General features: G+C 51.4%; 1 protein-coding gene across 1 annotated transcript; it reads left to right on the forward strand.

The window, feature by feature from the left end:
• Nucleotides 1-660: 660 nt before the first annotated feature.
• Nucleotides 661-1,229, forward strand: LOC124682934. The gene has a single exon (XM_047217534.1). It carries the CDS (start codon nucleotides 738-740, stop codon nucleotides 1,227-1,229), a length of 492 nt encoding a protein of 163 aa, XP_047073490.1. The 5' UTR covers nucleotides 661-737.
• Nucleotides 1,230-15,185: the final 13,956 nt, after the last annotated feature.

Here is a 15,185-nt window from a genome sequence, read left to right on the forward strand (position 1 = left end):
AGCGCGCGGGACGCGAGCGGACGGCGCGTGCCATCCACGGCCACGCAAACCTAGCCCAGATTTGGGCCGGGTTTGCGTCGTTCCGGACGCCGCGGCCGTCCGCTTTTGCGGTGCGTCCCCGCGCTGGGCCGCGTTTTTGTCCGGCTCGACCCAAACGGACGCGCGGGCGCGGTTTGGGTCGCGCGGTTGGAGATGCCCTTAGAGAGAGAGAGAGAGAGTAGGATTTTTCCGGTGATAGAGAGCAGCTTGTTTTTTTCCTCGCCATAAGAATCTAATCATTTAATGCAATGAATTATTAGAGATATTTTTAGAGGAATTAGTATGCTACTCCTAGCTAATAGAGGAATTATTAGAGATATTTTTAGAGGAATTAGTATGCTACTCCTAGCTAATAGAGGAATTATTAGAGATATTTTTAGAGGAATTAGTACGCTACAATTATTAGAGGAATTAATATAGAAATACTATTCTGGCAACAGCTATTTTCTTCGAGGAATTAATATACTATTTTTAGAGGAATTAATATACTACTTTTATTTGCTTTATCTGTACATAAATAATAGGCTTCCACTTGCTACCCTAGCAACAGCTGGAACCTCCTCCCCTATATATAAAGGCAGTGTCACCGAGACATGCCCAAGAGCCAAGTAGCTAGGAGCAGGACCTGCAACCAGGGAGAGAGTTTTTCCATTGCTTATCAAGCAACGGTTAGCCGGCCGGCAAGAAGCCAAAAAAGCATGGGCAACAGCCTGCGGTGCTGCCTGGCCTGCGTCCTCCCCTGCGGCTCCTTCGACGTGATCCGCATCGTCCACCTCAACGGCCACATCGAGGAGTACTCCCGCCCGGTCACCGCCGGCGAGGTCATGGCCGCGCACCCCAGCCACGTCGTGAGCCGGCCGTGCTCCCAGGGCGGCGCGCGCCGGATCCTCATCGTCGACCCCGACTCGGAGCTTGAGCGCGGGTGCTTCTACTTCCTGGTGCCGGCCTCGTCGGTGCCGGAGAAGAAGAGGAAGCCGTCGTCGGCGCAGCCGCAGCAGAAGAAGGCGCGGTCGTCGTCCAAGCCGACCAGCGCCGGCGCTAAGAAGGCGGCGAAAGACGGCGCCGCCGGCGACAGCTACCTTGCGGAGGTGCTGTCGGAGGGCAAGGCCAAGTGCAGGCGCAGCCGGAGCGCCCGCTCGGCGGTGTGGCGTCCGCATCTTCAGATCATCCCGGAAGAAGCTCTCGAGTGAAATCTGCAGTACTGCTTCTCTGTTTGTACATAGGGACGGGTCTCTGGTCGTGCATGATGAACCGTGCGCGCACAAGGGACGGTCGAACGGCGCCGAGTGGCCATGTGTGGCGTGGTGGGCGATTATGGCCGTTCGATCGTCCGGTTTTAGGCGAGAGGCCGGCGGCGTGCCTCTCCCTTGTAGTTTTCCTCACTCTCTCGGTGGTTTTTCCGCTCTCTTCACTGCCAAGCAGTGGGAGTTGTTGGGTTTGGGTGCCTTTCATGGCAGAGAGAACATGAGAAACAGAAAACAAGTCTGCATATGTTTTTTTTATGAATGTAATGGCAAGGGCTATATGCATGCAGTTTGTTGTCAGAAAAGTTTTAGCAGATAAATCGAAGTTGCTGTTCATCTTAAGGATTAAGGGATTGCCTGTTGTTCATCAGAGTTCTTGATCCATCAAAATCACTAGAGTGGAGTGTTGTTTCCCAAAATAATTTGGGTGGAGCTATATGTTTCAGAAAATTTCCTGAAGCGTCCACGGTAACCATGAACAACGCCCGGTTATTTTTCTTTTGAAAAAAGATACTACCTCTGTCTACAAAAGAATATCAAAAATTTATCGAAATTCGAATGTATCTAGACACTTTTTAGTGTATAGATACATTTAAATTTAGACAAACATTTGACATCTTTTTATAGACTATTCAAAAGTTTTAAGCATTATACTGGTAATTATTGGCAAGTTTTCATTGTTTTTCTATTGACTAACTCGTTGTCATATTTGCTAAAAATTTAGACGGTGCACGTTACTCTGTCAAAAAAAAATTGTCCACTGGGCTTGTCTAGGATTTGCGGCAAATCAGTCAAATCTTTCGTCCCATGGGGATGCACATTCCTGACACCCGAGATATAGAACGAAGTCGCAGAATTGCGTTGAGCCGCATTCCATTCATTCATCGGCGCATGGAAGGGGACGAAAGCATTTTGTCCGATGCATGCATGAAACAGGGGATGGCTTTTTCTCCTTCACGCCCGGACATCCGGTAGTATGAGCTGTACCGTCAGTTAAACAACAGTGAGGGCAGCTCTCACCCCGAGTGAGCACGAGAAGGCACCCTTCAACACTAAGCAAAACATAATCCTTTGTTAGGGAGACCACTACCGTAGTCTCTATGTCTAGCTTACATACACCATAAAGACTAGCTAGCTCCTGTTCTTACTCTGCGAAACTGCGGTAGTACAAAACGGATATTTTAAGGTTTTTTATGGTGTATGTAAGGTTCTTTCGTGTAAGCATCGAGCATTCTAAACATTTTCGGCACTAGTCCCTCTACAACTCATCCGCACGACTCGCAAAACTGTTTCACCCCTCCTCCTCTCTCAGGTGGCGGCGACCAGATCCCATCTCCACCGGTGTGGGCATTGGCCCCTCTTTCTCCGCTTGCCGCTCCATGGCATGAGGGGGAGGAGACCTCGTTCATCCGTTATGTACCTAGGGCTTATCTATTGTCGTCGATCGTTGGAGTGGTAGGAGCCGTGCCCGGGCGAATAAATCGGCCTCAACTCTACTTCCACGCCGCCGGCCACATTCATGAGAGCGTCTGGGAGTTGTTCACAATGTTTGATTGTCGATCCTTCAAATCGGCATCTTAATCTTCTCGTCGTTCTTCAGATCTGGTGAGCTTTGTTTCTCGACGTGGCGATGGCGTTCATCGTTGTCCACGACGGCGCTAGGGGGCGGGGCAAGGTGAATGCTTTGGAGCAAGGATGTTGGTCCGGAGAAGGTGGATTTGTCCTTATTCTTCTACCTCGTCAATGTAACGGTAGATCTTGGTCCAAGAAAGAACGTGGATGTCTCTCAGTCGACGTGACACAATGACATGTGCCTCGTTGCTTGCAGCGGGCCTGTTCATAGACTCGTGAAGCCTCGTTGGCGATGGTGCTATTTTTGATCTGGCAATGGTGAAGGTTCGATGTCTTTTGCAACGCGCGTCTAGGCAGCGTTGGAGTTTGGCGGCGGTTAGTGGCTTCTAGGAATGTTCTCCTCCTTCAACGATGGGACAATCGACCTCACCCGCATCAACAGGGCCTTCCTTGTCCTCCTCCCAAAAATCGATGCTGCGGTTCACCCCTCCCAATTTCGGCCTATCTCCCTTCAGAATTGTGTGATGAAAGCCATCACCAAAGTTCTAACGACCAGACTCCAAGATACGATCCACTCTCTGGTTGACGCTGATCAGACCGGGTTCCTCTCCGGACGGCGCATTTCGGAAAACATCGTCTACGCTGCAGACCTTCTCCGGTGCTGCCACTCCCGCAAAGCCCCAACCATCGTCTTCAAAATTGATTTCAGAAAGGCCTTTGACTCTGTTAATTGGGGGAGTCTCCTAGCCATCCTCAAAGCTCGTGGTTTCGACGATCGTTGGTGTCTCTGGATGAAGCGCATCCTGGACACTGGGCATACCGCGATCCTCCTTAATGGGGTTCCGGGCGCCTGGATCCGCTGTCGCAACGGCCTTCGACAGGGCGACCCTCTCTCTCCGTACCTTTTCATTATCGTGGCGGATGTGCTCCAACGCCTCATCGCCCACGCCTCTTCAAGCGATTCCCTCCTTCACCCCCTCTCCCCCGGTACCCCCTGCCCCGTCCTCCAATATGCGGACGATACCCTTATCCTCTGTAAGGCCTCCCAAGAAGCTGCGTCTCGCCTCAAGCAGGTTCTCGATGACTTTGCTGCGGCGACAGGACTTGCGATCAATTTCCACAAATCCTGTTTCATCCCCATGAATGTTCGTCCCGATGAGGCTACGACGATGGCAGCCACGCTAGGCTGCCCCATCTCTCCCTTCCCTCAACCCTATTTAGGCCTTCCGCTTTCACCATCGAAGCTCCCTGCCTCCGCATACGCCCCACTCATCCTTTCTTTTGACCGGCGGCTCTCGGGCTGGCGTGCGCACCTGTTGTCCTCTAGGGGTAGGCTTGTTCTATGTAATGCTGTTCTTAATAACCTCGCTACTTATTATATGTGCTCGTACTTGTTGCCCCGTGGTGTTATTGAGAGTATCAATAAGAGACGCCGCGCGTTCTTCTGGACTGGGAAAGATTCATGTTCTGGTGCTCGTTGTCTAATCGCTTGGGAAATTTTTTGTTGTCTAAGCAGGAGGGTGGTTTCGGCATCAAGGATCTCCACCGGCAGAACAGGTGTTTGTTGCTTAATTTTGTCCATAAATTACACCAACCTAACCCCCTCCCCTGGAAGTCTTGGTTTTTCTCTCACACAGGTCGAGACTTGGGGGAGCTCTCCGCCTCCCCATCATTCCTTGAGAAGATTGTCGCCGACTGCCTGCCCCTCTACCGCGCCATCACCAGAGCTACTGTGGTTGACGGCCGCTCCACCTCCTTCTGGCTCGATAAGTGGCTGGTTGGCGAGCCGCTGGCGACTCGCTACCCCGCCCTCTTCTCCCACAGCACCCGACTGCATGCTACCGTCGCCACTGTGGTGGCTCAGGGGCTGGACCTCCAGCCGCGCCTCTCCACCGTGGCCGAGGCCAAGCTCGCCTCGGTCCGCCGCCTCATCGACTGTACCCGCCTCGGTGTGGGGAACGACGGCCGGGCCATCGACTCTCCCTTGGCGCCTCGCTTCTGCTCTCGAGAGGCGTATAGGGCCCTCTCGCCGGTCCGCCCCCTCGACACCTCCGCCTGCGTTGCGTGGTCCCTCAGGATCCCGACGAAGGTGAAGATCTTCATGTACCTTGCTGACATCGACCGCCTGAGCACTAGGGCGAACCTCTTCTACAAGCACTGCGCCACCTCTAGAGGCTGTGCCGCCTGCTCCCTCCCGGAGACCGGGAGACACCTCTTCTTCGACTGCCCCCGAGCTGCCGAGGTTTGGAACCGGTTGGATGTCCCAATCCCTGCCGGTAGCTTCACCCTTTGGAACCTCGCTGCTCCTGCTTCTACTCCCCTCGACACCTGGCGGTTCGTCCTCGCGGCGATCTTGTGGTCCATCTGGAAGTCGAGGAACGACCTCGTCTTCAACAGAGTGAGCCACTCCACCGGCTCGACGTTACGGAGAGCGGGGGATGACAGCCGTTTGGCGGTGGCGGCTTCGCCCTGCAGACCGTGCTCCGCTTGACTCGCTTCGCGCCCTTGTAATCGCTAGGGCTGTGATGTGATTATTCTCTCCTCCCCTCACCCTGTTTTCCCTATCTGTATGTTTGACTGGCTACTTGGCTGTTTTCGAGAAATGAAATAACAAGCGGTGGGGTTTTTCCCCGTCTACCTCGAAAAAAAAAATCCTTTTGGATTTTATCTACAAAATTTTCAGGATAACTATTTTCTCCTATCACATATGTTAGTTTTCACGTTTTTTTTACTCAGCTAACTTGATTTTTTATTAATAAAATGGGCCACGCTGAGCGTCCCCCGGGGGATTAGATTTTTAATCCCCCGGGTCCCCAGCCATTGGATCAAGCAATCTGGATCATTTTCAGCCGTCTGATCAAATCATCAACCTACCTTTTCCACTTTTGCTTCCATAATGTACCAAAGTAGCAAAAAACGGTTCGTTTGTAGCAAAATCTAACACCACCTAAACTCCCACTTTTGCTACCATAATGTACCAAAGTAGCAAAAAACGTTTCGTCTGCAGCAAAATCAACCCTATTGTAGCAAAAAAACAGTTCACCACAAAATACACATACCTCGCCGGAGACCTCACCGGAAACCGCCGAAAACCTCGCCGGAGATCACGTAGCAAAAGTATTGTATTATTGTAGCAAAAAAGATCCGCCATTATAGCAAAACCAACCTCATCAGAGACCTTACTGGAGACGATGTCGACAGAGACCTCACCGGAGACAAATGTAGCAAAACAATTATACTATTGTAGCAACAAAGCAGAACAAATGTAGCAAAGTCTAATTTCGACGGAGACTCGCCGGAGACATTGTAGCAAAAATAATTAAAAAATTGTAGCAAAATCACAAAACAAATTTCACCGGAGACATCGCCAGAGACATTGTAGCAAACAAATTGTGCTATATTAGTATAACCACTAAACAATTGTAGCGAAAAAAAATTCCTATGGCGAGCAGAGAGGTTCCCGTTGGGGGGCAGTGCAGTCGAGTAGGGGCAGTGCCCGGCGACGGGGGCAGGGCGTCCGGGAGCTCCCTTCAAACAGCGTGCTGGGCACACGCCAGGCGGTAGCGGGATCCTGCGCCGGAGATCGAGTGGGCATTGCCTCCTGGTCCGACGACGGTGAGGATCTGGCCCGACGGCGGGGAACTGCAGGGGACCGTGCACAGACATTGCGTCTGCGGGCGCTGCCTGCGCGTGGATCCGGGGGAGGGGCAGATATGCGCTTCCAGGGCTTGCGGAGCTACCGGCGGGCGGATCCGCGAGCGGGAGCGCGGCGGAGATGCGCATCCAGGGGTGGTGGTGGAGGAGGGGTTCCGGGGGGCGCCGCCGGTGCCGACAGTGGAGGTTCATGGCGCAGGCGGAGCATCGGAGGATGCGGCGCGGAGATGCTATCCGGCCATGGCGTCGGTGGAGAGCAGCGACGGAACAGCAAGCGGCATCGGCGCGCCTCCATGGACGCGCATGGAAAGGCGGCGGCACGCGGCGCCTGCGCGGGTACCGGCAGCTTCCCCGCAGGCAGAAGCGGCGGCGGCGCGGCGGCGCTGGTACCGGCAAGGGCTGCCCGCGGGAATCGACTGGGGCGTGGAGGAGTCTGGGAGGAATCGCTGAGATATTTTCTCGTGGGGAAGAAAGAGTTGAGACAGCGAAGAGATAGCGTGGGCCCCGCAGGGACACGCGTCGAGCGCTGCGTCCGGAGGAACGAGGATGCGATCGTCCGGGGGAACCTCAGCGTTTTCCTAATAAAATACATGGTTGGTCTAAAAAAGGTAATTTTCATGTGCGGTGCGGAACATCGTTGACGCCTAATTTTTTTTTCCGTCTACCCGTAGCTCATATAGGCCTATTCGCCAAGACATTGCAAAGAAAACAATGATTAATCGTGTGTGAATAATCACACACGCATACTTTGGTTGTGTGTAGCGTTTTTACACATTTTTCTGACTTAATATCTCCCACCTCTTTATGAAAGCGAGCGCAGTGGTCCACGCCATTTATATCTTCGCCTATAAAATTCCTTGATCAATCTTCCCACCTCTCACATTGGCACCATGTCATCATGCAAATCCACTTACGATTACAACGAACGATCTCACATCGTCTGACGCGGACGATGAGAATTCCTCACTGCCTGTAGCTTTTTTTTTTTTGAACAGCGGAGCGCCCCAGAAGGGGCTAGAACCTTGCATTAATATAACAGAGGGAGTACAAAGTGATTACAAGGAATCCCATCAAATACAGAAATTACATATGGATCCCTAGCATTTGTAAGAAAGACCTTGCTAAAAGATGATACAAAGCAATCTAGTCCATCTTCTTTCCCCCTGCGGAGCAGGAAGTTCAGATAGCTGCAGCCATGATTGAAGACGGGGACAAAACCACTTGCCTCCAACCCAGCAAATCCATCAACGCCTGAACTCGAACAGGGCCCCCCGATGGAGGTTAGATAAACGCCGGCAAGTGGAGCCGGCGGGAGAAAGGCCATCTTGGCCAAAGATTTCTGCGCCTCATCTACTCGACACGGAGAATATGCTCCAATATAATCTGGTTCTTGAGCTCCAAGGCCTCCCTAGCTTAACAGCAACCCTACCTACTTCATCCCCAAACACCACCATGACGTCGGAGGGAGAGAAGAAAGGTAGAGGCAGCTGAAAAACCAGAGTAGCAGAGGCACGACAGCACCACGCCGAATAAACCAACTCACCTTCAAACCCAAAGAACCTGCCACTGTCTTGGGGAGGTAAGCATAGATGATAGCGGTGTTGACGAACCAGAAAATTCCGCTTATTGAAGAAGGCCTCCTCAGATCTGCAACAAACCACCAGCTTCCACCTCGAAGGCACAGTGGTGCGCAACATCGACGAACGCCCGGCGTTGCGGAGAAACACCAGAGCGATGAGCCTCCAAAAGGGAGGGAAGACGGCCTTATTTGGGGAGATGCCGCGTTCCATCCACCTCACAAGCCTCCACTCCCGCCACCAGAGCAGAATCGCAAGGAAAATAGAACGAGAGGATGCTCAAGATCTGGCCGATGAGATCTTGATACCTACTCCCATACTCCACAAAGGGTAAATCTACACTAAAACAGATCCTATTACTAATTCCGGCGCTTCCCCATCGCCAACTCCAGCCAGCAACGCCAGCAGGAGCGGCTTTGGATCGGCCCGGTGAGATGGAGGAGACGACCAGGCGAGAAGTTTCGGGGGAGAGCGAGAGGGGTGGGGCCATCGACCCCGTGATGTATGACTCGGAGGATGAGCACACTCCATCGATTCCCGACACTCATTTGTCGACACCGAGAAGTTGCAGGGTGTTGCTTAGACGATGAGTCAAATGGTATGGAGGAAGAGGATGTGCAGGAGCATATGGTGGCGGAGGCGTCCATTGCATTGCCGCGGCGTGAAGAAGTTGTGGTGCACCGCATGGTGTAGAAGTCTTTTGAGTCTCTCTGTAAGGACCGGGTGCGTGCATGGCTGCGCACCAAGAAGAAAGGTAAGAAGGCGGCGCGCTGCAAGGGGCAAGGCTGCCTGGGAACTCTAGGAAGTTTGCGCGTCATTGTGTTACAGCTATCCTTCCTGCGACGATGTCGAGGCATTGAACTTCAGAGAGGGCGTAGCCACATACGACATAGAGAAATCATGGTATGGCAATGGCGTTGCCGGTGACAACGAGTTCACCGTCATCTCCTATGTCGATGAGGAGGACGTTTAGTTATTAGTCATCCCATAATTAATTCAACCATATATATGTATGTAATGTGAAGTACTTAGCGGTGTTTCGAAATAGGAAGGGCTATCAGATTTTGATTGGATCCCTTCTAGCCTACTACTAAATTTATTAACTTGTAGTGATGTAGGATATGAACGAAATTAATCCAATTTCATCTGGCACGCAAATTGGTCGTGGTGGATGAATATTGTATATTATGATGCATATCGCACACGATTTATCTGAACAAAACTATTTGCGATGATGTTGCTCTGCGTGACTGCATACACTCGCAACACCAAAGAAAAGATATCCAAAAATCGTCTGTGATGCCTAAAAGTTCTTTCTTGATGAATGTTGTATATTATCATGCATACGCACACAATATATTGATCTCGAACACATCCATTAGCGATGATGTTGCGCTGTTGCCAACACCAACGAAAAGATGTGAATAAAATTATGTGATACCTAGGTTTTTTGTTGGGAAGGAAGTATAATAAAGTAGGAAATGGATCTAAAAATACCCAATGACACCCTTGTCTCCTATTTGCACTCCCCTCGTCTTCTCTAGTCGACGAGAGACAAATTGAAGAAGCCTCCTCCCTGCATGCACATCCGATTGACTATGCGACCCTGCAGTTCGATATCACGAGGTTAATAATTATTGCTCTCTTTTCTGCTAGTAGTAGATCGTCTTTCGTGCAAAATAGCCTTCAATATTTATGTGGCTGGAAGGGATTATATCAGGTGTTGATGAAGCTAGATCTCCCTACAAATCAATATCAGATATTAATTAATATCCCACACAAAAGCTTAGCTGATTAATAGGGTTTTCTTGTTCTCACTCGCGCTCTTAGTAGGGATTTCATTGCTCAAATGTCAGTAAGATTTTTATTGTTCACTTTTGATAATATAAGTTTTAATACAAGTTTTACAGCGGTTGGCATTTTTAATAACCATCCATTCACCCTGATCCGACGGTAAAAATTAGACGGAACCAAACGGACGGAACTAAAAATATGGGACCGGAACCAAAATTTGTGGGACCGGAACCTCTAAGATGTTTTACAAATATTATAAAAAAACGAGCGTCCTTTTGAGCGGCCAAATCATCCGATGAGACTGCACGAATCTTAAAGTCATTGCACGAATCTTAAAGTCACCGGTGATTTTACAACTAGTAGAACAAAATCATCGTCAACATGATTCCTCTCTCACTCATCCTCTCTCAACGCCGGCGCTCGTCATGGCGGGGAACCTGGGCTGGCCGCCGGCGCTCGTCATGGCGGGGAACCTGGCTGGCCGCCGGCGCTAGGCGAGAAGAACCCATCGAGGATTGGGAGGATCCGCGGAGGAAGGAGGAGGGGCGGTGGGAACCTAGGCTGGCCGTTGGCGCAAGGTGAGGAAGGAGCGTCCAGGATTTGGAGGATCCGCGGCGGGGGAGAAGGAGGGGTGGCTGGGAAAGACAGGACTGCGGCGGAGGGGACATGGCCAGAGAGGGGAGGAGCAGCGGCGGCGGTCGCTTGGGGAGGAAGGAGGAGGGGCGGCGCAACGAATCCGGCCGCCGGAGCTAGGCGAGGAAGGAGCGGGCGGCGGCCACGCAACTTGAAATCTCTGATAAGGTCCTCCTCCTCCACTATGGGGATTGTGGTCAAGAAGTATAATAGAGGCACAGGCACTGATGTGTGATGCTGCGGCCAGGAGCTCGCACTTCGTCGGCGCGGTCACATGGCGTTGTACTTGTAGTAGTGCCGTCAATCCCGCAGGTCTCCATGTTCCTAACCATTTTCATCGTTCTCCTCCCCCGTTTATTCTCCCAGTAGTTAACTTGATTGCTTTATTGCCTGCCTGCTTGAAGGACGTGTTCACTGAATGATGATGATGCATGTATCTGAATTCTGAAACACTTCAATATATATTGTCATTTGAGTTGAGCTCTGATGAAGTCCAATTCTGTGTGCACAAGAGTGCTGATTTGAACTTTCACTACGGGGACGAACAGCTACACCGACGGCCCCGCACCGTCGGCACAACCATGATCACCGTCGGCACAGTCTCTGCCGACGGTCACCGTCGGCGTCTCCCCGTCGGCACAGTCGGCGTCGGGTCTGCGCGCGCACCGTCGGCACTAGAAAGTCACCGTCGGCACAGCTGTACGCCGACGGCTGGACGGTGGCCGTCGGCCGCCTCATCGTCGGCACAGCCAACCAGCCGTCACGCCGGCGCCGTCAACGTCCCCAGCTGTGCCGACGGTGTAACCGTCGGCACAATTTTCCTTTTTTTTCCCAGAACTGGCGGCAAATCGGTGGCATTCAAACTGGAAAAAAACGCGCGAAAGGGCCTGGCTGTGCCGACGGTGTCACCGTCGGCACAGACCCTGCCATTTGGCACAGCTTACGGGCCTGTGCCTGACGGTGACACCGTCGGCACAGCCAGGCCCAGTTTTTTCTGTTTTTTGCCAATTTGGCCTCATTTGCTCAGAAAAATCGCACAAAATGCACATATTATAGGATTGAATATGCAGTAACATATATAGCACCATATAGCACAAAGATATCACCGTATAGCACCAAATCTCACAAATATAGCATCAAATCTCACAAATAGCACAAATATAGCATACAAGACCATGGTACATACACCGGATCCACTACAAAGATGGAGCGTGTCATCATGTGCTAGTACAATGTAGAAACTATGGTGGTGCACCACCCGAGTGACGATCTAGCTACAGTGACGAGCTAGCTCCGAGTCGGTGAAGTGAGGCCGCTGTATCTCGACGGTGCTCGGGGAGGTAGAACCACGACGAGAGCCACCGGAACCAGAAAAATGCCGAGGTTCGGCCGAAGCACCAGGAGAATGGCGACCGGGGTGCATCGGCGTACCACAAGGAGTGTCGTTCCCGGATTCTCCCAATCCCTACATGTTGGAGGGAGTTAGCAACTTAGCCATGTCACACCAAGTTAGCAACTTAGCCAAGTTAGCAACTTACCGAGGTCAACCGACGCCGACGCTTGTACATGATATAGAACTCCTCCTTGGACGGGAACACCGGCGTCGGCCCCGGATGAGGTGGCTCGGGAGTGGTTCCTCTCGCACTCCGGTCATCATGAACCGAGTGAAACTCGCAAGAAACGGGAGAGATAGCTCAGATTCAAACATGGGGACTTATGATGTTTTGCAACCATAGAGATTGAAACTTACCGCCATCCGGTTGCTCGTCCACTGGACATAGGCATCTTTCACAAGGTCATGCTCCTTAATCTTCTCGAGATACTCCTCGTAAGCTATCGCATAGGCCTCCTCGAGCTGAGTCTACAATTTCAGAAATAATGTGTCTCATCAACATAGCCATTCAGGAACAAGAGTCAAAACAGAGGATGAAAGTGTGGATGACTTACATCTACCTCTACCCGAGAACGGCATGTAGTCTGCGAGGAGGTAGCGTAGCTGCCGGAGGGGAGGGTAGCCTTGATCTGCGTGAAGTTCCTCTGAGGCTTGAAACCCCCAGCAAGGCGGGCGGGACGTCCATGCGGCTGGCCGTACCCCGCCGAGCATCATCGCCACCTCGTCGACCGGCTCGGTCATCGGGTCCTCCACCTCCGGATGGAGCTTGGCGTACTCCTCGCGAGTATCTTTCCTTGCTCTCTTTGGCCTTGCCGTAGTACCTCTCGAGCGCGGGCCGAGGCTCGTTCGGACCGGGCGTCACCGGCTTCATGTGCGTCCACGCTTCCATCTCACCAACTTCCCTCCCGAGCTTCTTCCCCTGCATCACAAAACAAATGTTATGCATATCATCGAAAATCAAAAAATGCAGCTTGTTCCATTTTTATATGTACTAGACGCTCCCGATAGCGATCGGTCTTGCTGCTCCCCGCACTTGTGTGTTCCCTGGTTCCCACGGTTGGCCTTGTTCCGGTCGCTCACGGCCTTGAAATCGAGGTTTTCGCCGACCCAATTCTTGACCAACTCCATGAAGGCGGCCCTCTTATTATTATCAGCCCAATGTGGTACAACCTCGCAAAATCAAAACTCATTTGAAGAACAAACAATATAGTTGCAAGTTAGCCGCAGTACATAGAATCGCATTGACAATTACTTACCGACATGAATTGCTCTATCGTCATAGCCGGGGCGAGTCCATGCACAATCTCAGGCTTTGTGTACCTTACGCCCTGCTCAGCATAGAAGTGGCCGATGCACGTGATCCTCTGGTTGTACCACTGGTGCCGTGTCAACTTCCGACACATGCTACGGAGGATCACGTCCGCCCTCTCCTTATGCTCGGTCGCCACCCTATAATTGCGCTGCAATCAAGCATAACGTAAAGTGTGAGAGGCATGAGTTATCACGGTGGGGTTATCAACTACATATGAACGAAACCCAAAGAGTATGCATTACGTACCCAAAACTTCTTGATCACGGCGTCGGCGGCGGAAGTAAAGCCAGGGTAAGGCGCTATCTCAAAGTCTTCCCAAGTGTAGGCTAGCTTGGACTCGCCCCCAAGGACCGGAGTGTACATCCCCGGCCGGTACTTCCTAATAGCAGCTCCAATCAGACTCCCTGGCACGCGGACATTCCCCGTGTATGTGAAATTCCTGCACAATTATCAAACATTAGAAAATGCTAAGTGTCATAACGAAAATGAAATCACCTTACTACTTACTCTGTCTTTCCTGGGACAAGGAGCCACTTCTCATCCTCCGTAGCAGGTTCCTTACTCTCATCGGGAACCTGCGCTTCCCCACGAATCCGCAACTTCTTCGGAGCCATCTCCGTCGAAGCCTCCTCGTCCCTAGACTCCTCCTCCTCCTCCCTAGTGTCCTCCTCCTCCTCCCTAGTGTCCTCCTCCTCGTCCATAGACTGTGAAGCCACTGAGCCAGAAGCAGAGGGAATGTCAGCTAGAAGGAGCCGTGCATTCCCCCCTCGTCCTCCAGCTCGTCCTCCCCCTCGTCCTCCAGCTCGTCCTCCCCCTCGTCCTCCAGCTCGTCCTCCCCCTCGTCCTCCAGCTCGTCCTCCCCCTCGTCCTCCCCGCCCTCCGTCTGCGTCTTCGTAACGCCGGGTGGGAACAATGGGTCTTCCACTCCGTCTGGAAGCACCCGGCCACGGCTTCCGCCGATGCATCCGATCAAGCAAGGAGCTCGATGATGCCTTCCGTCTCGCTCATATTGGGCAATTACCCGCATAAGAAAAAGAGAAAATAATTAATAAGCATGTTGAAAATTAATAAGCATAATGACAAATATAGGTACTAAGCATAATGAAAAATGTAGGTATTAAGCATAATGACAAATGTATGTATTAAGCATAATGATAATGTAGGTACTAAGCATAATGACAAATGTATGTATTAAGCATAATGATAATGTAGGTACTAAGCATAAAAGACCCTCACCATTCATCACCACTCTCATCTCTAGGCATTGGGTTCTCAGCCTCACTATCAAAATCAGTATCATATGAGTATTCATGGTCGGCATTGGGTTCCGGTTGAGTCTCGACAATGTTGTCTTTGCTCGCATGGCGCTTGGTGAGCATAGCTATGTCCTTCAGGTCCACCACGGTCTCACCACGCATTTGTACATCGTTGTGGAGATCCTGAAGACCTATGTCTATTTGAAGAGCCCCGAACTGCTCTTCCTCTTGATAGAAAATTCCCTCATATGTTACCGGGTCAATGTTGTTGTAATCGTCCTCGGAGGGGATGGGTAGCTTACCATGTGGCGATACCTGGAACACGACTTCCCAGCCCATGAGTTCCTCATTCTGACATGGGTAGGACAAATAATAAACTTGCTTGGTTTGGTGAGCCACAACATAGACGTCGGATCCGTCGTAGGTGGTTGTAGGCCTAACTTCAACTAAACCAATGGAAGGGGTGCTTCTCATTCCACCGTGTGGGTCAAACCAGATGGCATTTGAACACAAAGAGCTTGAGTTCTATGTTTGCGTTGTTGAACGTCAACTCGTATACCTTTTGTAACCTTCCATAGTAATCAAGATCATCGGCTCCGCGGGTGTAGACCCCAGTATTTATTGTTTTTGCATTAGGCCGGTTCTTCCGGTGAAACTCCGTATGGAAGCGATACCCATTTACATCATACTTCTCATGCGTATGGACTCTAC

Source organism: Lolium rigidum, chromosome 1 (genome assembly GCF_022539505.1).
Source record: "Lolium rigidum isolate FL_2022 chromosome 1, APGP_CSIRO_Lrig_0.1, whole genome shotgun sequence".
NCBI classification, from domain to species: domain Eukaryota; kingdom Viridiplantae; phylum Streptophyta; class Magnoliopsida; order Poales; family Poaceae; genus Lolium; species Lolium rigidum.